Source organism: Aphelocoma coerulescens, chromosome 7 (genome assembly GCF_041296385.1).
Source record: "Aphelocoma coerulescens isolate FSJ_1873_10779 chromosome 7, UR_Acoe_1.0, whole genome shotgun sequence".
Classification (NCBI taxonomy): domain Eukaryota; kingdom Metazoa; phylum Chordata; class Aves; order Passeriformes; family Corvidae; genus Aphelocoma; species Aphelocoma coerulescens.
The window spans coordinates 17,248,675-17,273,832 of record NC_091021.1 but is presented as its reverse complement, the minus strand read 5'-3'; the positions used below and the strand labels follow the sequence as shown (position 1 = coordinate 17,273,832).

Genomic DNA, 25,158 nt, shown 5'->3' with positions numbered 1-25,158 from the left:
GCCTGTAAGAAGGATGTTTTCACTGTTTGGCTGGAGCATTTACAAGATCACTGTAACTTTGTCACTTACTTCTACAAGTATCTCAGAGTCCAGAACTGATAGGTTTGCTAAAATACAGTAATAACATTCTTAATTTCCTCATTCCATTTGCTCCTGCAAGACTTCAGTGGACTCAAAGAAATGTATATTAGATAAATTATTTTAAATGGTTAAGGTTTGTCTTGGGGTGACTTTATGATGTGTATCCCGTATCGCTGCCCTATGCCCAGAAATTAATTCTTGTGCCTTTCTATGCCTCTAAACTGAGCCTGAGAGGGGGAAGGAAAAACTGAGCAAAACTTTTTCAAAGCAGTTTGCAGCTTGTTCAAGGTCACATGGAGACAGCGACTTTTTTTTTTCCCAGCTGCGGCAGGGGACTGAGGAAGCATCCGGCTGGCTGCTCCTGGGTCAGTTTTTGGTCAGTTGTTCAGTTCCTTTTTCTCTGGAGAGAGACTGAAAGTTGAAGTTTTTTTCCTTCCCTGGAATTTCGGATTTTCTCCCTTTTCTGTTGGACTGCTTCAATATCAGAGCACATCAGGAGGACTTTCCACCGAGCGCAGAGGGCCTGGCCCTGGGCCAAGCCCCAGCTCCGAGGGCCAAAGGGAGGACTCTGACACTTTCCCAGGTTTCCCAGCGGAAGATTTTATTATTTAGCATTATTTTCCTTTTCCCGTGTGTTTGGTAAATAAATAGTTTTTTCATCTCTTTCACTTTCCTTTGAGGAAAATTTATTTTTTCCCGAACCTGGTGGGGGAGGGGTGGTGACCTGCCTTCTCTCAGAGGATATATTTCTAAATTTGGCCAAACCGGCACAAGGTTGTAGTACTGCAGACACTATCTTAGTCTCTTTTTATCTAAAGATGTAAATGTACTTCCACCTCAAGAATTTTCACTCCAGGGCAAAACTTTAGTGGAGGGGTGTAAAACCAATAGCTGCTACAATAAAACATAAAACATTTTTTCATGGCACTTAAATGTGATTAGTTGCTTTCTCATGCCCATACTAGTATAACTCTGATAGGCTCTGTGCCTTAATGTTAGAGGCAGTGACCTTCACAAAACTGTGTACAGTGTTTTAAGCTTTACATTCTGTGTGACTTCCATAAAAGTTAATACTTCATGAGTATCCAAAAGGAATGATAGTTAGAAAATTGTGCATTTTTTTAGTTCGAGTTCTAAAGGCAAAGATGCAAAGCCTTACTTAAGCCAGTGACATATTTATGCTTGATCCACACATAGCTATTTATAGACATAATTGCTTTAAAAAAATAATGTACATGATTAGAGCATAAATTTTGCGTACAAATAGCTATTTTGGGTAGAATGCAAGGTTTGAACTGATATTTAAAAATAGATTTTTAATCAGACATTAACAAGGAATGTAATGAATACAAAACAATGTGATGAACTGTTACCTTAATGCTACCATTAACAGTAAATTGGTACTGATTATTATTTTTGCCTTCCCTTATATTCAAATAGTGTTATGATTGATTACATGCAATGGTTCTCAACTGGAGGGTGTGATTGTCTTTTATTTCCATGCCACATTTTTTTAACAACTGCTCAACTGTTTTGAACTGATGCTTCAGTTTTTTGAATGCATATTGACATTCCCATTTTAGGGTTGAGCAGTACATAACTTACAGCAATAGGCAGCTCTAGTCATCCTGGTGGGCAGAGTTCCGACATGCCCTTTTATCTCTTCTTGCAACATTACATTCTAGGACTTTCATCTCTGTTATGTCCCTCTGTGAGGAGGAGAGAAGTACAGGAGAAGAGAGTGACAGTGGGACATTTTTAGGGCAGGTTAAATATTGCAATCAGCATCTTTGCAGTCTAAATTCTTGCTCTGGGTAACATTTGTGTTCAGTTAGCATTTGCAAGTACATTGGTATTCAGCTTGCTTAATTAATTTCTTCTCTTTCCACAGCCGCAGAGCCTTGGCCTGAAAATGCTGCGTTGTATCAGCAACTGAAGGGTAGGTACACTGGTTTTGGCAATTAAGAATTACTTTATTTTTAGAAAACACATTAAATATGCACTAAGATAATTAACTGCAAGGAAGCACAGAAACTGTTAAAATAGTCCTTTGTGTTTTTTGTTTGGTCAGAGGTTTTAGTTATGCTTGCATCTGCCAGTATAAACTAGCTATTCATGGCCTATAAGGTCCTTGGTTTATTATTGACTCATTATATTGGCTGCTGTAGCCAGTGTAAAATGATGTGGTTGCAGGCACAGTTGGCAGATTTACTGCACCAATAGCTGAGGCAGCAGATTTTTGAAGTCTTGTGGTAAAGTGGGCTCTCAGTAAAAAGGAACTGTTAAAATGTATAGGCTAGGATGGTTCACTCTCCCTTTAGCAGCTCTTCATATATCATCAGATCACATTATGGCCCCCATTTGGGGCTCAGCAGCCTGCTACAGTTGTCAGAAGACTGCAAAGTAATGAAGACTAATAGGTAGCAGCTCTAGTCTTCTAAGCATGGAATTTTTATTGCAGTGAACTTGTCATCTTTCTTTTGTGTGACAGACCTAGACACAGTGTGCAATATTAGCTGCAAGCTGCTTTTATAGGTTTCTGAATACTTTTACTTTTTAGCCAGAGGAGGTATGAAGATGCGGTTTTATTTAACTTTGATTAGAAGGAGAGTAATTGGCATAAAAGTCAGGCATTTATTTTTTTTCTTGTAGTGTTTTTTATTGAACATTGGTGGTAATATATGATAAGTGCAATTGCATTTGCAGGAGAAAAATTCTGGTATTTTTTTTCCTGTATTTTAATATTCATATCATAGATTTCCTAGTCCAGCTGCATAATAATTATATATGTGCTCCTTGTTTTATGCATAAGAAATGCAACCCAGAATGGTTTACAGTTACAGGTCAGTAGCTAAATGCACACTGTTTTTTTGTAATTGTGTGGTTTATTTTTTTCTTCTTTTTTATTCTTTCAACAGAGGAACAGATTTTGCTTTCTGATAATGCATCTTCCCTTGCTGTTCAGGTAAAATGTAATATTTTCTAAACTAAAGATGTTAGTTCAAGTTTATTTTTTAAATTATTACCTATCTAAAGTAACTATATTTAGCTAAAATATTAATTTAAGAATTATTTCTGCCAAAATCAATTACTTACTTCCTGCATCTGATTTGCTTTACATTGTCATTGAAGTGCCAGAGCCTAAAGGATTTGAGGATTTTGAAAGTCCTATGTAGAGTGCCGCTCCTTGTGTTCCTATTTATATTGGTCTGTGTACAGTATCTGCTTGCCTACATACTCTGGGGACTGTGCATGGTTCATACCATTTGTCACTTGTTATGCATGTTTGTCTTGTAACATCTTGCATGATGTTTGCCAGTTATTTAATTCTCATAGCTAATACTGCCCCAGACTCCGGGCATATTTGCTTCATGCTGTGAGCATCACCTCTTTCTATGTTTCTGGTAGGTTTTTTTCAATTTCATCATGTGTACAGGCTTGAGCTCCAATGTGGTTTTTAGAAATAGTCCATATAATTGACAAACTTGCACCTCTAATTGACTTAATAGCACCTCTGTGGCTGTGAAGTCCATGTAATCTCCATTAACCTGTTAGGTTCAGTAACCCCAAATCTCAAGGGGATGTTTTCCCCATTAGTAGTGACGGCCTGGCTGTCAGAGTGGTGGGGAGCCGGATGTCTATAAGGTTCTTGTTCTTCAAAGCAAGTTTGTGGCTGCTTTCCTTAGCAAGGAGTTGCACTTTCTCCTGCTTCTTGCTTTTTGTGTGTGGTCTAGCTCAGAGAAACTTGAGCAAGCAGTCTTCGAGGGCTGTCCAAAGAGGTCACATCTCATTTACCAAAAATGGGACACTTGGAGATTGTAACTGATGTTACTGGTAAAAAGGTTAGGATCATTTGATCATGGTAGTTCCAGGATCTCAACTTTTTTCCTTCCAGTCTGGCACTCTAGGAGATACCTCTAAGAGTAAATTTGATCACAGCAAGAAGATAGCTTTATCCTTTGTTGGAAAGAGGAATCATCTCTGATATGCCTAATAAATGGGGCAGTGTTTATTTGTTTGAGTAGTATGTTTTATGTTGTGCTTCACATAATGCAAATAATTTTGTCTGTTGCTTACTTGATCTCAGTGTTCCTTTTTACCCCAGCAACTGTATTTTTGGGGGTGCTCATGAATTTTCTTCCCATCTAACTATACATGTATGTGTGGCTTGTATTTAAAACACAACCCCCCCCCAGCTCACTAACAAAATAACCCTAAAATTTCCTTTTCTAATGCATCATTTTTCTTTACTGTTTCTAGTACATTGTTATCCTACACATGTCACTTAGATGATAAATTAACTATAATATATTAAAAATGCTTGTTTTTCTTCAATATTCTCTAGCTGGACAGCTGATAGTAGCCATGACTATAAATATGGCTCTGGTAGATATCTGATCTTAAACTTTATAGAACAATTCTGTATTGGGGATTTGTATTGGTTTTTAAGAATCTGTGTAACATGGTTGTGACTGTGAAAGAATAACTATTCTTGGTATCTTGATCCACTTTGAAATGGTACTAGGATATGTAGTGATCAGAGAGGTTTAAATACATCAGCGTGTTTTGCATAAGGAAATCGCCAAGTTCCTCTCTTTCAGAATTTGCTTTTTATTTTGATGAGAGCCTGTCTGTTTATTGGGTTTTTTTTTAAGGGGGTGGTGGGAGTTGGATGTGTGTCTTTCTCAAAGGAAAGTTTGGGAATGAGGGATAGGAGGAGAAACAGGAGCTGGCACCTGGGACTTTTTTCCTACTACTATTACTCTTTTTCCCCCTGTTAGTGATTTGGCATATGAATTTTGCCAGAGCAGGTACATAGCTTGTTTGTCCTTGTTGAACTTCCATGTGGTGAAAACATCAGAAATTTGAGTCAAAAGAACTTGTGGAATCAGCCACCATCAAATCTTTAAGAAACACGGGTAACAGCAAGACTCGGAATGTGCTGCAGCCAGTCTTTCAGGTATTTTATAAAATCTCCCTGTAGCACCTGTTTGTAAAGCTGCTCTCAAGATAGGTCTCAGCGGGAGGTGCATTTTATCTACACATAAAATAATGGATACAATCCGGTGCCATAGTAATTAGAGTAAAACTCCACTGTTTTAAAAGTTGCCAACCCTGCAACACAGAAAGCATTTCACGTACTTCTTGTCAACGGAGCAGATGAAGCAGACAGCAGAGCAAGATACTCTTACTGCAGATGTAATTAATGAGTAGAGAGGGCTGCAAGTTGAATATAGGAAGCTGGTTGAGTCTTGCTGTTTTAATAATGATTGGGCTTACAACTTCTCATTGTGCAATAAAATCTACATGTAATAGCTACACGTCAGATGAGAGAAGGGGTGACAGTCTTCTAGGAATTGCTAAGTAACTGTGCTGGTGCCTTTAGTAGTTAAAAACCAACCAAACACAAAAATCCTTCTCATCTTGTGGAACTTCTCTGTTGATTCTGGTAGGGTTGTTTATTTTTGTTTGTTTCTTTTTAATTCCTTTTCTGCTCATTGTTTATTTTGGAAACAGACTAATTTAGCAATTTCTTTGTCTTTTACTGGGTTCAGATTCTTTGTATTTTCTGAAAATACAACATAACTTCAAGTGAGCAAGTGCATTATCTCTGGTACATCTTGGTGTTTGCACTCCTTGTTTGTTAACTTGAAGTAGTGTGTTATAGAGCCAAGTCCACTTGATCTCGGGCTGCAAAGCCTTGATATTGAAAGAAATTCTATTTTCACTGCAAATGAATTAAAATCAAGGGAAAATAATCAGTAATGATTATCCAGCTATTGGAAAGAGATTGTAACAGAATGAAGGCTCTGTTCTTGTGAGACACTCAGCCCTCTTCCCATCAAGGTTAATGAAAACACACCTCCTGGGTAGCATGACTCATGGTTAAAACCATTGTCCACGTATTTATTGTACAGCTACCATTATACAGCATTCCTGCTAATCAGGCTTAGCTCAGTAAAAAAAGCCACCAAACCCAATACACAAACACATCTCAATAATAAAACAACACCACGACTTCAAGGAGGGAAAAATGGAGTTTGAAGTAGATTAAAACTGAATTACTGTATGAGAGTGTACTTCAGTCTGAAGCAGAAGGCCTGTCCAGTCTCTGTCTCCTTATTGATACCTGGTGCAGGTAAAGCCATTTTGTTTAGTGCCTGGGTGCAAGTAGTGTGGCTGAGTAGGAGGGAGGGGGTTAATACAGCTGCACTCTGCCAGGCCTCTTGCCTCAAATGGCAGCTCAAAGCATCTCTTGCACTGTTCCAACTTGTCAGGAAGAGGAATGTGGATGTTGAGACTGCCTCTTTTATTACAGGTTCTTCTGGAATCTTTATGCAGGTAGTCTCATAGTCTTGCTCAAAATTGGCTGTCTAAAATATTCAGAATTCTGGAAATTCTGACAGCTGTCCTGAGATTAGAGAGCCTGCAGCTCATTTTGTTAAGATATGTATTAATTGCTTGTGCAGTTGATGTCCTTGTAAGTGGTCTTAATATATTCCAGGCAAGTGCTTTTAGAATTGTCTGTTCTTAGTCCTGAATGACAGAATGAAGTTTGGGCAATTTAAAATTGTGTTACACAGACCAATTGCTTATTTACTTCAACAAGTAATCAAATAAATGTGTAAATCATACATGATTAATTGCCCTTGACAGATTTGTGATTTTTTTTCTGTGTGTGTGTGTGTATGAATTGTGGTTTGGTTTTTCTCTAGACACAACATTAGCAGAAATTTGAACTTGTTGCTGAGTCTTAAACAAAGGCTTGGTACTGAAATGAAAATCTGCCAATCCCTTTTTTTTAAAGAAATAAAAGCTGGAATTCTTCATGATGAGAAATGCAGTATCAACATAATCAATCTAGCAGCATAGTGTTGTTGCTGAAAACATGCTTAAATCCCAAGCTGTACAGGTACTGTTTGTGAGTGAAACATCTTTCATGTAGTTCTAAGATGAAATTACCTCTGAATGAATAGAATCTTCATTTATCTTCAAAACCTCTGTGCTACCAGTGAATCCACTCTTTCCACATTCTACAACAAGAATTACATTATACCATTAGAGCAGTGCCATGATGCAGTATAAAATAGATTGTTTTGGAGAATGAACGTGGCTTTGCTATAAATTACATTCACAGGTACAGAGGAATTTGTTATTTTGTTTAAAATAGTCACAAATATAATTAAGATCTTAATTTATGTTAAACTACACATGTGGCCATTACCATAACTGGATTAGGAATTTAATCTGTCACTCAAGCAATGATACTGAACAGTTTTCATTTATAACCTTAGACACACTATTTCAGTTAAAGGGACTGCAGCTGTTTGATATGAAAACTGAATTATCCTGTAGATTTGTTCATGGGTTTTAATTTTAAAATGTGTTCCTGCAATAAAGTAGAGGGTAACTCTTCAGTTGTCATCACATGCTGTCCATTGTATGTTCATGAAATAACATAAAAATGAAAACAGAAAACGCATTTCACTCTTCCTTCCTAGCAGTATTGTGTGAGTGCCTTTAGAAGTGCTGCTGAATAAGAGATGGCTTGGAATGGCTCGTTCTTTATTAAAAACTAATCATGAATATATCTTCTTCAAATGAAGCCTGGTCTGTGCCATCTGAAAATAGTGTTCCTCATGTGGGGACGTAAATTGTGAACTATTTGAGTCTTGGCATAAGTAATTTCATTCTTGCCTCTGATCTCAGAAGCTGCAATCTGGATATGATTTACTTCAAGTTGTAACTCATTTTTAATGAGTGTATGTGTTTGCTCATGTGTGTTTTTCTGGGAGGGAACTGTAGGGGAAGGGGAGAACATTGTGATGGAGCTCTGACAGGGTGATTTGCTGCCTGATACATGTCGTGTGTCCAGCTGATGGTGTCCAAACAGCCCTTCCTTAGCTGGGCAGGGCAAAGAGGAAGGGAGAGCAAGAGTAAAAATCACAGCTAAACCAATTACCTCTAGGAATAAATACAAAACTCCTCCCTCCCTGCTCCTATGCCTTCCTATTGTATTTCATGCACAGTCACTTTCCATACTCGTCATCCCAGGAAGACACAATGGCACCCCTTTCTTGCATTGTTCTGAGGGTGGCAGCAGCAGCAGCGGAGATGAGAATGTCAGTCACGTGTGAGGAGGGAGGGGAGGGAGGAGGAAGGGAAGGGTGGGGTGAGTTGTCCTGTGTCTGGCTGTGGTTTCTGGGCCCTGGGCTTTTGAACTGTGCCAAATCAGCACAAAAGTCATTGTTCTGATTACTTTTTTACATAATTGAAATCCAACATCCTACTTACATTTTGAATTTTAAATTGGATGGGCTATAAGAAAAAGCAAGCCTTACATGGATTGTGTCCTTCAAGCAATGCTGTTGTAAATATACTCCATAATTCTGGCAGGAGGTGTCACCTGCCATGACTGAAATGAATGATAGGCATAAGATATTTGATTAATTTTGTAACAAGTGTCACCTCAAAGCTTCCTATCAGCCCTGTTCACATAGTACCAGTACTTCATTCTCTCACAGCAAAACCACAAACTTCCTTCTTCCACCTGAGTGGCTCATGCTGTTCCCTGTGAGTAGAAGGCAGTGCAATACAAACCATAGTCCTGTGTGGATCAATGTGCAGTGGGGCAGGAAAGGCACTGAGAGGCTTCTCCATACTTTTCTTCAATTTGTTGTCCACAACTCTTTCTTCCCTACTCTGTAACAGTAAATATTGGGATGGTAGGGAAGGACATAAATAATTAGTCTGGTTGCATCTCTTTGCCTCCCTCTTATCCTTTTCTCCTTATGGATATGCAGAAACCTCCATCTCTGTCTACATCGAAGTCTCCCATTAAAAACCAGGTGCACAGGGGCAGTAGCAGCACTGTAGACGCAATGGTTTCAGTCTGGAAAAAGAGAGGTATCATTGCTAAAAATGTATTTTTCACATTTCTTCCTTCCCTTTTTGGGTGACAGGTAATGTGACAGGTAGAGAGACTGGAAGAGTGTGAGAGAGGAGACTGTTAGCCTGCAGGAAAGAGGCAGAGAGCATGTGTAGGAGAGAAGCTGACAGACTCTATTAAACCAAATTTTTATTTTTTAATGCCTTTATCTGTTTCTTACATTAAACTCATCCAAAGAAAGGACACATTTTGTTCCAGAAATAACTTTATGTATGTGTTTGTAGCAGACATATTAACCATAAGCTGCTAAACTGGACAGTTTTCCCGACATCTGTCTCAGCCATTGACCAGTGTCAATACTGCACAAGAAATATGACCCCAGTTTTTAAAATTACCATAATACAAATAATCAGTAGAATATATGGATAAAGGAGGCACTCTTGCTCATACCAGGGGAATAAACTCAGTTATTTCCTATCTGAATTTAATTATTCTTGTTTTATGCTGCATTAACTAGTATAAGCCATGAAATTATTCATTGCTTTTAAAAGCCTGAGAATTTTAGTTTGATGTCCTTCAGTTGTAGTGAATTCTATATATTTGTGCTCTAAGGAAGTTTCCTTTATTTGTGTAAGTTTGCTGGGCAGTCACCTGTGATCTTCTGTAATATGGGCAAGGGTAAATAAGAGTGTTAATTGCTCCTCTCAAAGTTAACTCTTTGGATAGGTTAAGCATAAAACCTGCCCGCCCAAATTTACCCTTTCCAGCAGGAATTCAGTTCTGTTACCCTGCTTGGAGTCTGTTTGGAAGAGTTGTTTTCAAAGTATCAATAAACTTTTTCAGTGAACATCTTTACAGTTACTTTGGACCAGAAAACTTTAGATGAAGAAATGTGTATTAGTTTTACTACAGACATGAGAGCTAATTTTTTTCTCCTCTTCTGAAGAATTGCTGCTGCTGTAGTATTATTGGATGAGAATCCTGGGTGCTGGAGGAGATCCAGGTTGAGGCCTATAGTAGTCAGCCTCTTAGTTCTTTGGTAATACACTTTTTTTTTTTTTCCAGAGGAGAAGAGAGCTGGAAATTTAATGCTGTTATTTGGAATTACAGGCATCTTTACAAGGTAGAACAGGCTGTGCTTAGTTAAATGTCTTGTTTCTAGTTTTGCTGTTAGTGCCTTGCTTGCCATTTTTAGGTGAATTTTCACAAGGGTGTCATTAACTAGCTTATGTGTTATTGGAATTCAGTTGGCCCCTTTCAGTCCTTTTTTAAGTTGATCAGCCAAATTTATGATGTTAACAATAATCTCTGATGTACTAGAATAAGCCTGGGCCCTTGATCTTTCAGACTGCTCAGCTTTTGATGCTGTGTCTTTGAAGGGGTGTTGATATCTTCATAAATCTCAGCAAAACTGCACTGGGGTGGTTTCAGCCTTCCATCTCTTGCCCAAAAGCACTTGGAGGAGCTCAGCACACTCCCATTTGCTCACAGGAAAAGATTTCTCTCACAAGAAAAGCAAGGGTAACTTGCCTGCTCAAACTGTGTATGTGAGAAGGGAAACAAGATGTTCTGAGCTGAAGTAATCAGTGTTCCATGGCATCTTTTATCAGAGTTGGAAGCCATGGTGGTCTGATACCATCTGCACACCAAATGTGCTGGTTCTTGACATTCTGCATGAGTGGTCAAAAAGGGAACAAATCCTCCCTTGATCACTGGGCTAAAGCATGTAATGAGATAAAGACTCAGAGAAATTGCTGCTTTGTCCTGTATTCTCTCTCTAGGATTTCTTTGATCTGTTGCAATTTCAACTATTTTTGTAATAGTTCATGCCATTTACTGTCTAACATCAGTTCTTTTCTAATGTCTAGCAAATCTAGTTGAATGCATCAGAAAAAAATTTCGAGATTTTCTGGCAGTGGATATGTATAGGAATGCATTGGTCATGATCCTTGTCCATGTTTTTTTCTAAAAGAAACCATAATTTCCATAAATATGGAATGCATTCACTTGAAAAGTCAAAACCACCTCTGTTGTTAATGCTAATAATTTCCAAAGCATGTCAGTTACATCAATGAAAGAATGTAAGTACTCATAGTAATGCAAATTGCAAGGCTTATTTCTTAGGCTGAGCCCTCCTAGTTTGGGATAGTACTATCTTCTTAGTTACTGATCCACATGAGTTTTTTAGTTGACTTGAAGGGTGTCCAGTGGACTGTTAGTTTAAGCTGAAGCAAGAAGTAGATACTGACCTACTTCTCTAGTTCATGATTAGTTAAGCAGTGTAGATCCAATAAGGATTAAATTTGTCTTATATTGTGGACCTTTCCTTCATTTTGCTGCAGAACATTCTGTAAGGAGCACTTAAAATTGAACAGGTCATGCTGTGGATACAAGTTACAGCTCATAATAGACAGACATACTGGTCTTTTTGTTCCCTGGGCTTCTATCTTTTAAAACATGTAATAGCAGGGTTTTAAAAAAAATTCTTTTCTTAGGTTGATTGTATTTTATATTAGGTTATACTATTAATATTACATACTATATTACATATTTAGGTTTATTTCATCACTCATCTTAAAGCCAATCCTAAATATAGACAAAGACTGAAGTGGAACAGGTCTTGGCATGGGGATGCTGAAGGGGGTTGCTGGAAGAAGCCTTCTAAAGCTGCTAAAGGGGCAGCTCCAGTAGTCAGTGGTCACTGTTTCAGAGCCTTGCAGGAAGACCGATGTGCTAAATGCAGAACTGGATGAGTTTTAAGCCTGTATTATTCTTCAGTTAGTCTCCCATTTAATGAAGCATTCATCAGGACTGAAGATGACTATTCTGAGGAAGTTTTCTCAGGTTTTTGGTTTGGTGTTTACTTTAGGGTCTTACTAATTTTTTTTTTTCTTTTTGTTTTTTTTTTAACTGAGGGTAGAGTGAATGATTTCTAACATTACTAGAATCTGTGCTCTTACTACGAAGTGTAGCAAACATTTTTATGTCGTTAATATTTATTTCCACAATAGAGCTCAGATCTAGTTCATCCTTATCTCTTCTCTTTTCTTTACAAAGTTCAAAAAGGCACATGGACCCAGTGTGTTTGCATTTTTGAAATTACAAAATGGCAGTATATTCTCAAGTCCCTTTGTATTAGGCCAGAGACTGAGGTGAAATTTCCCTTCCAGGTAATAAGAGTTGATATTCCTTGCTCTGTGGATGCTTATTGAGCAGAAGGGGAGAAAGAAAGGTCAGATGTGATGCAAACTAGTGTAAACTCTTTAAACTGAAAAGATTTTCAGAGGCACAGACTATTTTTTGTAGAAACCTTGTGCTACATAGGAGCCTGTGTACAGTGCAGTATACAGTAGGCAATAATCTGAAGCAACTTGTGTAACCTAAGTATTCTGTGCAAGCATGTCCTATTTTTGATACGCTGACACGAAAAAGTAAAAATAGTTCTCTGATTCACCTCCTTTTCCTTAAATGTGTCTCTGCACTTGCAGCTTTTCACTTATTCATGTGCTGCCCTAACTCCAGTGCAATTCAGACTTTCTTTTTCTTCTAGACTTGCAGTCTGAATAGTACATGGCAGTTACAAAATTCATCTCTGCAGAATTGCAGAGTTAATTTAGTGCCTTACTGTGAAAGAAATTAATTCAGTAAGCCTAGACCAGTGATGAAATTCTTTGGTCTTGTTGTTTGGTGCCATTTGTTCCACTGCAGCACAGTACTGTTGAGAATATGGTGTTAGCTGCTGGTAGAGCTTTCAGTAGAATGAAGTCTGTGTACCAGTTGAGTTGGTATATATTTTTGGTGTCCAGCAGTGGCGTAGGAGCATGTATGTGATCTAAACCAAAGTCTGCGTTCTTGTCTCTTAACTGTTTCCGAAGAAGTTACATATAAAGCCCCAGTTTGGGCAGAAAACATGATACATGTAACAGCAGCTGGAGCAGCATGGACATTGCCAGGTCCTGCAGAGCCAGCAGGCAAAGGAACAGATCTAGGACTGAGACAGAACAATGCCTAAATTACTTAAATTACTGAAGAATTAGTCCTTTGAGTATTCTTACTGTTTGCACGGAGTTTGTGGTGCCAAGATAGCAAGATCCCCAATTTTTGATGTATTCTGATGGGAGCACAGACTTGGTAAGTGATATGCTGTCAAACATGACCAGTGCTTTGTATTTTGTGTGATGGCTGCATCCTTAAGCAGTAATAGAGGCTCTATTTGGGATGAAACACTCTGGAGACCAATTTACTGCTAGATAGTGCAGGACCTGAAGTATTTGACTTTTGTTGACCATGACTACTACCCTCTCCTTATATAGCTGTCTACGTCTCTGTCTGTATGTGTATTGGCTTCCTAGCAGAGCTTTAAGTTAGTTATGCTGAGGAAGTCAAAAGATGTAGAAATCCACATTTCTGATATATTTTGTAGAGCTTTCACAGTTCTGAGGTGGGCTCTTGTCAGTGGTAATAAATGCCTTGTGTAGCAGTTTGTGACCATAGTTTCTGTCTTTAAATTGAGATTCGGATTCGAATCAGGTCATCTAAACGTGCAGGAGCCAAATATCATAATGGACTATGCAGTTCTTCGGTTTGGTGGGAAAAGGACCAAAGTTTTTGGCTTTTTTTCCCTGGATTGGGTTAGAGTTTGAAAATAAGCCTTGAAGAGCACAGGTGAGAGGAGAGGAGCTGTTGGGGTCATTTTTGTTTCCTTGATGAAGCCACAAAGTTAGGAACAGGGCTGATGATAGTGTTAGTTCATGACTTAAAGTCTCATTTGGTGCAGAAATGAGCAAATCTTAAGGTTAAGGTTTAGGTTGCTTTCATGTTTGTGATTACAGTCTGAGCAGCTAAAGACGTGAGAGTGCAGTTTACTTCCAGATCCTGCAATCTGAAGAGCAGGGAGGAGGTTTGTGTAGGAAGTGCTGTGTTACAGCAGCATTTTTCTTCATAGTGGGAGCCTTGTTGCTGTAGGCTTTTTTTACCTCAAGTCATGTTGTTTAAATAGGCAATAGAATAATTTTGGAGTCTGGAGTTGTGATCTGTCTAATTGCAGAGACAAAATGAATGATAGGACTTAGCTGAGCTGTGAGAGTCTCTAGAGATTAAGAGATTCCTTATTTGCCATGTTCTGTCCAAACTGCAAATATTTTTCTTGACATTTTGGCATTTCAACAGAAACAGCCTATGGATTTTGTGGTAGTGGCAGGTGCTGACAGAAATTGTTAGCCTACTGAGAATGCTTTGAATCTAAGCACACAGATAGAAGGAAACAGTAAATTGATCACTTATGCTCTCCATGAATCCCTTAAATTAAAAATAATACTTTGTCCCAAACCAGATTTGTGCTCTGACTGTATCATAGAGCAAAACTTCTGGCAGCTGTTGTAACTGTAGTATGGGAAGGTGCCATATGTGTTTGCCATGTTACACAATGTGAACTTGACTAGCCAGCTTTAGCCAGAAGAAATGAGTACTGTGGTTTTCAAAAGGGGCAAAATGTCACTTGATTTTGTACAGCCACAGCACTAATTGTGTCTGAAAGATACTGACTTCTTCTTTGCCCATCTTGAAAAAACCAGTAAAAATAGATGAAACTGCATTAGAAGAATTCCAGTCAGTGATTGAATGATAAACAATTGTCTAATGAAGTTAAAATCCCTTTGTTTTTCTTTTGCTTACGCTTCTTTCTTCCTAAAAACAGTATGCAAGGAACTATACTTCCTAAGTGTGTGCTAGGAACTAGCTAACACAGTCAAATGTATTGAGAACACCACATTTGTTTGCCACTGGTGTATTAATGCTTTTCAAATGCGACTCTTTGTTTCCAGGCCTTTTTGCAAATGTGCAATCTGCCAATCCGGGTGATTTGCAGGGCAAATGCCGAGTACATGTCCCCATCTGGTAAGTGTGGCCTTCATTTAGATTACTGTGTTATACCTCCATTTTGATACCATGGCAACTATGCCTTGTCTTGCTGATAACAGTCGGGCAGTGCTACTGTGTGTGGGTTGCCTTTCCCCCTCCTCTCCAGTGCAGTTTCTCCTGTGCAAACAATCAAAGCAGTGCAATGCAAAGGAACATTGGCACAATGTGTAACTGTACCGTATAAAGTGTTCAGACAGTTCAGTGCCTGGTAGAAACCTTCTCTCAAATGTCCTAAAGCAGAAAGACATGTGTCCAAAAGTGGCTTTATTGTGCAGCCAGGGAATATCTCAGGAAATGCTGTTATATTTTCCTATTACTGGAGTGAAACAATACCAGAGAAAGGTTCTCTTTTGCTACCCTGTGTGGGAGTTGATTGCCAGGATGTTGATACAGGAGACCAAAGGGTGCAGTCACTATTAAGGGTGACAGGTGATTTTAAATCAGATCCATGAGACTGCCTGGAAAAAAATCCAAACCAACCACCAAAAAGTTAAGTATTAGAAGGGTACACAGCCTGTTTCTGTTGGAGGTGACTGCTTAAAAATGCCCAGATGCCAGCTGCAAAGCTTGCCTAAAAATCAGAAAGAATTACAGAGTGCAGGGTGCAGAAGTCCGGCGATCCTCTCACTCTGTCCCAGATTTCTGTTGTGTGAGGAGGTCCATATTTACTGATTACCTGGCTCTGGCTGATGACTGCCATATGGAAGTGCCTGTCAGTATATGTCTGCCACCTATATGGGTTCTAGTGCTGCTACTGGTATTTTTTCTTAAAGCAGTGAAATGAGGCTATGTTAAAAACCAGCAAAACATGCAGGTATATGAATTATTTGTTAGTAAATAGAACTTTGAAATGCTGAATCCAGGCACATAGGAGCATCTTGCAGGTGCAGGACTAAGACTGGTGATAGTTACATGGTATGGCTTCTCTGCCACTCACACCTCATGTCCACACTTGCTGGCATCTAATGTAATTTAGGTCTGAACACTTCCTTCGTCTTCTAAAAACGAAGAGCACAAGAGGGAAAATGATACTGCTTCAATTTTAAATGTAGGCAGAATTACATGTATTCTTTTTGCCCTTACTCCTGGAGTCCTTTACTATTTTTATTCACTTTTACTCACTTACCTCTTTTCTTTATATTGATTTATGATAATTCAGAGAAGGTTTGCATTTGTTCCCTTCTCTCTCCCCACCACCCTCTGTCTCGTTACTACAATACACTTCTCCTTTTGCAGGCAAAGTACCCTTTATTCATGTGGGAAATCAAGTAGTATCTGAACTTGGGCCCATAGTCCAGTTTGTAAAAGCCAAGGTAATAGTACATTGTTTTCATTAATTAATGAGTGTTCATCCTGCTTAGCATTGTGCTGATTTAGTGTGCTTTTCTGGAATGTTACTGAATTTGTTAAAACAGTATAGGAATATGTTGCTGTTGTCTCCAGGGATGGCGAAAATCATGACATGGAATTCCAGGATAAAATGGGATTATTTAATTAATTATCACCTCGTTTATATAACTTGGTTCACAATAGAGAAATGACATTATTGGCTGCTTGACCCTACACCTCCCAGAGTGATTGGCTGAATGCTACAACACCTATTTCAAAATATTTTCTTCAGTAAACCAAAACAAGACCATGCAGGTGCAAGATAGAGAGTTAGTTTACAAAACCGTCTTTCACTGTTTCTCAGCTAAAGCATGAGAAAGGAAAACTTCACAAAATGCTTCAGCAGCTGGAAAATTCCTCTGCTCCTGCTTTTTAGCACCCACAGGAATATAGTGCTGTTTTAAAAGAAAGGTATAGTTTTATACAAACAGGAGTTTGTGAGGTGAAAATGTTTCTCTTTGTCATTTTCTCTAATTCTGCAAGTAAATTTTATGCAGGATAGCTGCATACCAGTGCCAATTTCTGAGGCTGTTTTTCTAGATGCTTTGTCTCTGGGTCTCAGAGGTCTTAAACCCAGAACTGACTGTTTTAAATCCTGAAGTGTCAGATACCATTCAAATTTGCCTTTATTCTCCCACTCCCCCAGCCTTCCCCTCTATTTTAAAAAATGCCATGTTTTCACTGAGAAGTTGAATCTGTATCACAGATGTAAATTTGTGTTTACTTCTTGCCATAGAGATACACTAACCAGGAGGCTGTGAGCTTAAAGTGTGTTCATCCATAACTGCTATTAAATTTCTTGTAGATTATCTTAGATTTCTTAGAGATTAGATTAGTTACATTATGATGATTTGGTTTTAATCCTAAAGGATACTGTATGTAAAAATTGAGTATGTAATTTGTTACTGAACTATGTAAGAGATTAGGATCTGAGCCAAAGCTCATTGACTTTAAGGGTCCTTGGGTCATATGTTGCTGAATATTCCAATACCTGTTTTTATGTGTGTCTTTTTTCTTTTCCCCATTAGGGCCATTCTCTTAGTGATGGACTGGATGAAGTCCAAAAAGCTGAGATGAAAGCCTACATGGAATTGGTCAATAATATGCTCTTGACAGCAGAGGTACAGCAAACCCTAGTTTGAGGAGTTCCATGCACTTACATAAGTGACTGTAGGCAAGAAAGCTTTAGGATTTTTTCCCATAGTGGAAATACTGCTGTTCTTAGATTAGGTTGTCAAGTTTTGAGGTGAAAGGAGACAGGCATAAATTCTCTTACACTGTGGATTGCTTGCTGACGTGTTCCTGTAGCCATGTGTGATTCCCCTCACCTATCTGAAGTGTGTCACACAGCTGTAGAAGTAACTGAGCAGAAAATGCCGGTGGTTCCTGGGGTCCTGCCCCACCCCCTGGCTGGCCAGGCACCCTGCTGTCACTGTCCCCATGTGCATGCTGTGCATGATGGGAGGCTGGGACCCTCTGGTGTGTGTCTGTGGCCAGTTCAGGTAGTGCACTCCCAGCATGGGAGCAGTGTTGGAAGCACTGGGAAGATGCAGGTGGCTGAGGAGCTGAGGGCTGGTCACCTCTGCCTTGAGTTGGGTGTGGTGTGGTCAAGAGGAGCAGGCTTTTAGTCTCAACATAGTTTTGGTGCTGGTGAAGTAAGGACTAGAAACTGGGCTTTTGCCTTCCAGTTTTAATTTCTTTTGTACGTCAAAGGTCTAAGAGAAGAAATGAAATGGAAATTTTAATCTAATTTAGAAAAGAAAATTCTGCAGTGAAAAATGATTGTCTCTGTATTCTCCTTTATTAGGAAGTTTTAGTAAGTGTTCTTTCTTTTCCTAGCTCTATCTCCAGTGGTGTGATGATGTTACAGTAGAGGAGGTGAGTGGTTCCGCAGCATTTATCTTAATTAAAATTTAATGAGAAAACACTTTTGCTCACAACTGCAAGTCCCTACTCATAAATGAAACATGGGGGTTTATACCATTAATGATAAAGTCTTTTCACTTTAATTTCACTTGCATACGCATTTTAGGGAAGCTGTGTTACTGGAGGGAGCTGACTGCAGAATAGATACAGGCTTTGTATATGTTTCTGAAATAATAGCTTTAAACAGTTATGCTGCAAACTACGGATTCTGTGCAAATAGTTACAGCATACACACAACTGCCTTTCTCTTCTGTGGCTCCCTTTCTGAGAGGAATGTTTAAATATTAGCTGTTTTGTTCAAGAAATATCTGTGTTTTCTTGTATTATAACACAGTACCTTTCTGTTTTTAAACAAAGATTACTCACCCAAGGTATGGCTCTCCTTATCCGTGGCCTCTTAACCGCATTTTGTCCTATCAGAAGCAGTGGGAGGTTAGGCGAAAGATGAAAGCCATTGGATGGGCTGGAAAGACACTTGAACAGGTCAGTATGAAAAGTGAACCTGATTTCTTTGCCCTGTTTTCCTTTTCCTTTCCTTTTCCTTTCCTTTCTTTTGTAATAGGCTTTGGAGAGTAGCACATTCCTGAAACAGATGTAGTAAAATATATGTTCTGTTCTTAAAACATTATCTGGACTGAGGTATTTGCCTTTGGCAGCAGTAAATCTTAAAATTATGTGCAACCTGATGGGGTGGGAGGAAGGCTGTTTTGCCATGAGTGAACAACTCTGTCAGTGTTAGTTTAGGCTGTAGTCCTGAAAATAGGTTGTAAGTTCTGTGCCCTGCTTCCTGTATGATGCTAATAGGCACTCTGTGGGATTGTGACAGCTTGTGAGGTTTAAGTCAGTACCTTTCATTAAGCTTAGTTATAAATGTTATGGGAAGCACTTAATCAGAATTGCCTTACATCATATGTTAGATGAAGTAACACTTAGCTACCTGCCCACTGTGTAGGTTTGACTGACTTTAACAGCCTTTGATATTCCAGCATGTTATATTCCTTGTTCCCACTGTCGGTGCAAATAGAAGAAGGAGGTTATTTCTTGCAATGGTGTTTATTCCTGACAATATGGATCTTTCTTTCTTGTGTGTTTTGATAGGTGCTTGAAGATGTAGATCAGTGCTGTCATGCTCTCTCCCAGAGATTAGGAACACAACCATATTTCTTCAATAAGCAGTAAGTTACTCTTCATTGCATCCAGCAATATGAGAAATAGATATATACCCACATACATACAAATGTGTATATATAAAACTCCTATTTTATTTTAATGCAGCGTGATTAGTTGCAAAAATACAAATGTGTGACTGGAATCTAAACATGAAATTTAAAGGTTTTAAAGGGAAAGCTTCTGTAAGTTTGTTGTATTTATGATTTAGTTTTGCTCTTGCTTGTCTTCTCTACAGATTCTACCACAGCTTATGTAGGCTACAAATGTACATTTTTATACAGTTAGTTTCTTATTAAAAGTGATACTCTTAGAGCTTTACTTGCATTTCTTGGCTAACATTTTCTACTAGAGGAGTGAATGTGTGTCGTGCCAACCTGATCAGGACAGCTTGTCTTAACAGCAGGAGCAGTTCTGAATGAACTGAATTAGCATGAGGGTGCCTGTGAGTTCTAAGAACTGGGGGAGAAGCTAGCTGGTCCACAAAGAACTAGATGCAAAGTGAAAACCAAGATTCACATTGCCAGGAGAGAAAAAGGAAATGACCTGACCTCCATGGAATGTCCTCTGCTCTCACCAGTTTCTTTCAATTGCAATGTGCTCTTTAACATTTTTTTTCTCTCCAATAATTCAATATTTTTGAAATGTTACGGACTTAAATAACCTCACATTAGCTCTCTCTTGTCTCCTGTGCATAGATGAGTGTAGAAATGCTCAAGTCTGGATTTCAGTTTACGACATTTGGACAGGGAGATGTCTTCAAATGGCAGCATTTGGTTATTTTTCTGCATTGTGTCTTTGCCCTTTAATCCGTCCCAAGTTGAGATTAGTTGGGTAGTGTTAATTCAGAGGACACAGAAATATGCCTTATAGAAGACGATTTTAAATTGCATCTTCTCCTGTGATTATTAAGCATAGTATCTCTTAAATTTCCTTTCTGTATTTCTAAAGAATTCTAACCTGGGGATTTTATGTTGGTTGGTTGTTAACCAGGCTTTTTTTGGTACAGTTTCAACCTTTAAACTTTTTAGTTCTGTGAAATATTGTTCAGTATGTGGTTTTAGTCCATTATTTTTGAGTCTTTGACTTCTGGGAGTCTTTGGGAGTTAAATAAGAAAAGCAGCCTGTTGCTGACAGATTAAAGTTTGTTATGCAGGGGTCCGTATCTCCACTGGAGAGTGCTTAGTGATCCACAAATAAAAAGGCAAAAAAATTTATCAGTTAGGAAAGCTTCATGCTGCATACCTTGAACACTAGTAAAGGGGGACTCTGAAGTTATTAATATATTTGAAAAAAAAAAATTTGCACATGGACTACTTACATACATGGACTACTTAAAGGTCCAAGGTGACAATTCAGAAGGGTCATACCTAAAAAAGGTGGGACTGAAAACATTCCCAAAATATCTGTTTTCTTCTGTGTAGTCCCCTTTCAGAAAACAGATGTTTCCAGCTGCTGCCACCATGGAATCCCCTTCCTTGTTGGTTGAATAGTTTCCAGCTGTAGCAGAGCACAAAAAAAGGAACGGGAGTCTTAAGCTTCCACTCTTCTCCTTTTTATTTTCCTTGTGAGATAATAGTTGGGTTTTTTTAATAGACATCTGCAGAAGAAAAACAAGAGCCCCAAAACACCTGATAAGCATTTGCCCTTGTTACAGGACTAAAACGTGGAGCATGGTTTGAAACTAGATCAATAACTCTGTCTGATCGAAGAGATGTTATTTCCACATTTCCAAGCTCCCTAAAGCTAGGAAAATGCCATACTGAGAACAAGCAGGGTTCTTAATATACCCAATACACAGATACCATGCATTTGGTTTAGTGTTGCTTGATTTCATCCTAGTTCTCAGACTGCATGGCTGTCTGCAGGTTACTCAGAACAGCAGGGTTTTTCTTGATCAGGACTTGCCTTCCAAAATACCCGGCTTTTTTTCTGTTTGCTTTTACAGACCAACTGAATTAGATGCTCTGGTGTTTGGACATCTGTTCACAATCCTTACTACTCAACTAATCACTGATGAACTCTCTGAAAAAGTGAAGAACTACAGCAATCTCACAGCGTTTTGTCGGCGAATAGAGCAGCAGTACTTTGAGGGTCGTGAGAAAGACAGCTCTGCAGTTGCAGCCCGATCTTCCAAGAGGTCCTTGCTGAGATAAGCGTGGTGCTTGGCGTGGATCATGTTGCAGTTTTGGGTTTATCATTGTTCAATAAATTGATTTTGAGAATGGAAATGTGTGTTAGCTCTTTGAAGCTGCCAAATCATTCTGGAGCAAGAAAGAATGTTAAATACAGTTTTTGTGTTGTAGAATACACCGTGCACATTTAATCTGAAATGTCTGTATGAGCATTTCCACTTTAATAGCCTGTATCCCACTTACTGTAAAGTGACCTTGGAAAAATATTGTATATGTTTCAAAAAAATAAAACACTGAAAGTTTATTTCTGATCTTTCTAAATGCCTTTTTTACTCAATTCAATGTCTGTGTAGTTCACGAGTGGGATCCTTTTTCCAGGATGCTTGGAAGAAAGTTGTAAACTAGTTAGAATGATTAGGCTGGGAATGAAAGGACTCATCAGAGATCTTAAAGTTTGTCTGCCTCAGCTAAAACTTATTCAGAAATTGGGTGAAAAAAATGTCTTGGAGCTCTGTAGCACACAACTTGTGATCTTATTCAGTCAGTTCCTATTTTTGTGTCAAAGTAGCTTCTGGCTGTCAGTCCTTCATCTTGTGTGTGCTGTGCCTCTGCTTTTATTTCTCATTCACCTTTGGATTTTTGATTATAATTTTTTTCTTTCTGTAATTTCCCAGTTTTAGTCCCCAGCTTGTACTGCTATTTATTTAAGAAATTAATTTGCTAGGTGTCTGCCTCCCTGTTTCCACTTCCAGTATGTTAACATTGCTTCTGAACTTTGATGTACCAGATGTGGTTCTCATAGAAAAGGACTTACTATGAGCCAGTAGCTGGCATGTCTCCATCCTGCCTCTGTGTTATCATTGGTACATATAGCCACAATGGTACAGAAGTAAACAAAGAAATATCATTATGGTGCTCCAAAAACCCTGGCAACATTGAACTTTTCAAGGGGGAATACTTGTGTGTAGGCAAGGACTGATCTGGCTAGTATTATTTCAGGTGCATTAAGTGGTACTGCTCTGCTCTGTTAGTTGTATTTGATGCTTTTTCAAAAGCACCAGCAACTCCAGGAACATGCTGGTGGCAAAAACAAACCTTGTGCATGCAGGAAGTCATGGGCACAAGTGGGAACCAGGTCAGGCTGTTTGGCTGGTTGGAACCATTGTGTTCTTACTTTGAAATATGTTCTTTTGACTATATGCTTCAATGTCAAAACATTTAATGGCTTGAACTGGTTATACAATGGTCATGGGGTTTTGGCTGCCATTTCCTTCTCTCTTAAAAACCAAGCTGAAAGCAGCTGCATGCCTTGGACTGGCTGGGTCTCCCAGGACAGGTTCCTGAACCACTCCTGCTTACTCAAACTTCTTTTGCTGGGGGCCACTCTTGCCAGCTGGACTGGAAAATGGAGCTGAATTCATACTGCCTGTTTTTTGATACAACAGTCCTAAGTCCTACTGCAGTCAAATCCACTAAGTATCAGTATGTAAGGGCATCTTGGTCTTTCATTAAACCACTTTTGCCAGGAGAGGTAAATTGCCCTTGTCCTGCATTTCAGTCTTAAAATTTCATATCTCTACATTGAATACCTTTTTAAACTAAACCCCATCAGCTCCTGACTGCTCAGTGACCAGTTCCACTATCAAAGCAGTTGGTAGCTGAGAACCCAGACATTTCTTTCAAACTTGCTTTTCTGCATTAATTCAACTCCTGAAAAAAAACTGGAAAAGAATTTGTTGAGTGATGTTGGGTGGAGGTTTTTTTTGTTTGTATTTTTTTTAAGTTTGGAGAGAACACTTTGATACATGCTACTTTGAGCACTCATAGACTACAGTTAGCGTGCCATGGGGATGGGGAAATCCTGTGTGAACACTCAAGTATCTAAGTCCAGAGTAATTAAACTGGTCTTTTACCCTTCTGCTATTTGCAAAGCACCATTCATGAGGAAAGATTTTAAGCTTCTGTTGTTTTAGCAATCTTGCTACCAGTAGACTGAACTACAGGAATAATTTACTTAATGGATTGCTAAACCTACCTATTAATTTTTATGCAGTCTGAAAATGTGCAAGTGGGCATGTGTTCCTCCTCTTTCAAGGCTGCAGTGGCCATTAGCCACCTTGTAACCAAATTTCAACAATTGCTTTGAAACAGCATTGAATGAAACTTTTTATATTCTGGCAAGGTGAGGCAGAGGAAGCTCTGGTAATACAACACCTTGAATACTGAACAGCAAGTTATTGCAAATTTTGTGCAGTAACATACAACGGGCTTTATAACTTCAGAGTAGTAAAATCCCCACAGAGTGATTGATATGCATTAACCTGCTTTGAATGTCTCATCTGGAAAATAAATGCTGTGGAAGTGGTTGGGCAAAAGATACTGATCTCTTGCAAACAAAGTTTGTGTAAATCCACCTGAGGTACTCAGACTCCACTTAAGGATACAGAGACAGGCAAATCACATCGAATTTTCAATATTGAAGTGAGAGGACAAGCAGAGACTGAGCTCTCAAGTTACACTGAAGTTTCTGAAAGTTTAACCACCCCTCATTCCTTGTGTGTGACTTGGATAATTTCATTTAAATGGAAAAAAGCATTCCTTACTTCCTTGACTGAAAAGGATTCTTTCTGTATGGCATGTTTGCTACAGGGCTGGTTTGTAGTTCAGGCTGCACCTCATTCTAGGTGATACCTAAACTTAGAAGGAAAATCTTGGCTTTGCTACCAGTGTTGAAAATAGCTATTAAATTCCTAGCCAAAAGACGTACTTTGTACTTCATAAATACAAGAAAACATTATGCTTTTTTAAGTGACATTGGTAGCATGACAAGTGCTGTAGAGCAGACTGGGCTGAGCTCCAAGGACCAAGCTTGCTTGGCAAGCCGTGCTTTAACTCAGTGAAGCTGCAGTTTTTTACACTGATTGCTCCTGAAACGCTGTGCACAGTTCAGGAAAAAGAATGAGAAGTTTTAACAACACCAGCAATAAAACAAATTAAGGGTGGAAAAAAAACCCCAAACCAACCCAAACACGATAGCCTTTGTAGCAAGGGGATTGAGCAAAGACACTGACCTGCCTTCTCCAAGGTGATGTAGCGAGGGCTTTCTGCTGGTCTGAGTGGCCCTCTAGCAGACAAGGCTGTGCACGTGCAGTCTGTGAGAATTTTAGCCTTGGGTTGTGGGTGTTTCTAGAAGGTCTCCCATGACTGCTGCACAAGAGACAGGAATCAGGCCAGGAAGGCTGTGGTTTATTTCACATAGCAGAACAGTGGCGATGATGATTTTCTTTCTAGCTTTTCAGGCTCAAAACCACAAAGTTCCTACAGGCTATTTTGAGTGAAGAGAGATAGCTAGAACTTCTAAAGTTTCCCCAAATTAAGACAAAATTTAGGTTTCTAACAGAAAGAATGTCAGGAGCACCATGGATTATCATACACTTTCTGAATATGCCCCACCAGGAAGTGCAGGAATTACTCAACCAAAACAGCATACAAAGTCACAAAAGTTCTCAGAGCTACAAATGGATAGACATACCTGAGTTTGAGTTTGATTAAGAACCACTTGCCTATTGTGGTTTGCTTCTCACAGTCTTTTTGTTCCACAAGTTAATAGCTCCATAGGTAGGTGCTCAAGTTAGAAAGTAGCAGATACTT

The 25,158-nt window shown here is 38.9% G+C and overlaps 1 protein-coding gene across 1 annotated transcript in view; it reads left to right on the top strand.

The window, feature by feature from the left end:
* MTX2 (metaxin 2) overlaps positions 1-21,811 on the top strand; it is a 33,887-nt gene extending 12,076 nt beyond the window's left edge. The window contains exons 2-10 of the mRNA XM_069020584.1: positions 1,973-2,020; positions 3,000-3,046; positions 14,794-14,866; positions 16,127-16,203; positions 17,308-17,400; positions 18,119-18,157; positions 18,563-18,688; positions 19,304-19,380; positions 21,321-21,811. Coding sequence (XP_068876685.1) covers positions 1,973-2,020; positions 3,000-3,046; positions 14,794-14,866; positions 16,127-16,203; positions 17,308-17,400; positions 18,119-18,157; positions 18,563-18,688; positions 19,304-19,380; positions 21,321-21,528 — 788 coding nt within the window. The 3' untranslated portion in view covers positions 21,529-21,811. The remainder of the gene's footprint in view (positions 1-1,972; positions 2,021-2,999; positions 3,047-14,793; positions 14,867-16,126; positions 16,204-17,307; positions 17,401-18,118; positions 18,158-18,562; positions 18,689-19,303; positions 19,381-21,320) is intronic.
* The last annotated feature ends 3,347 nt before the right edge of the window (positions 21,812-25,158 follow it).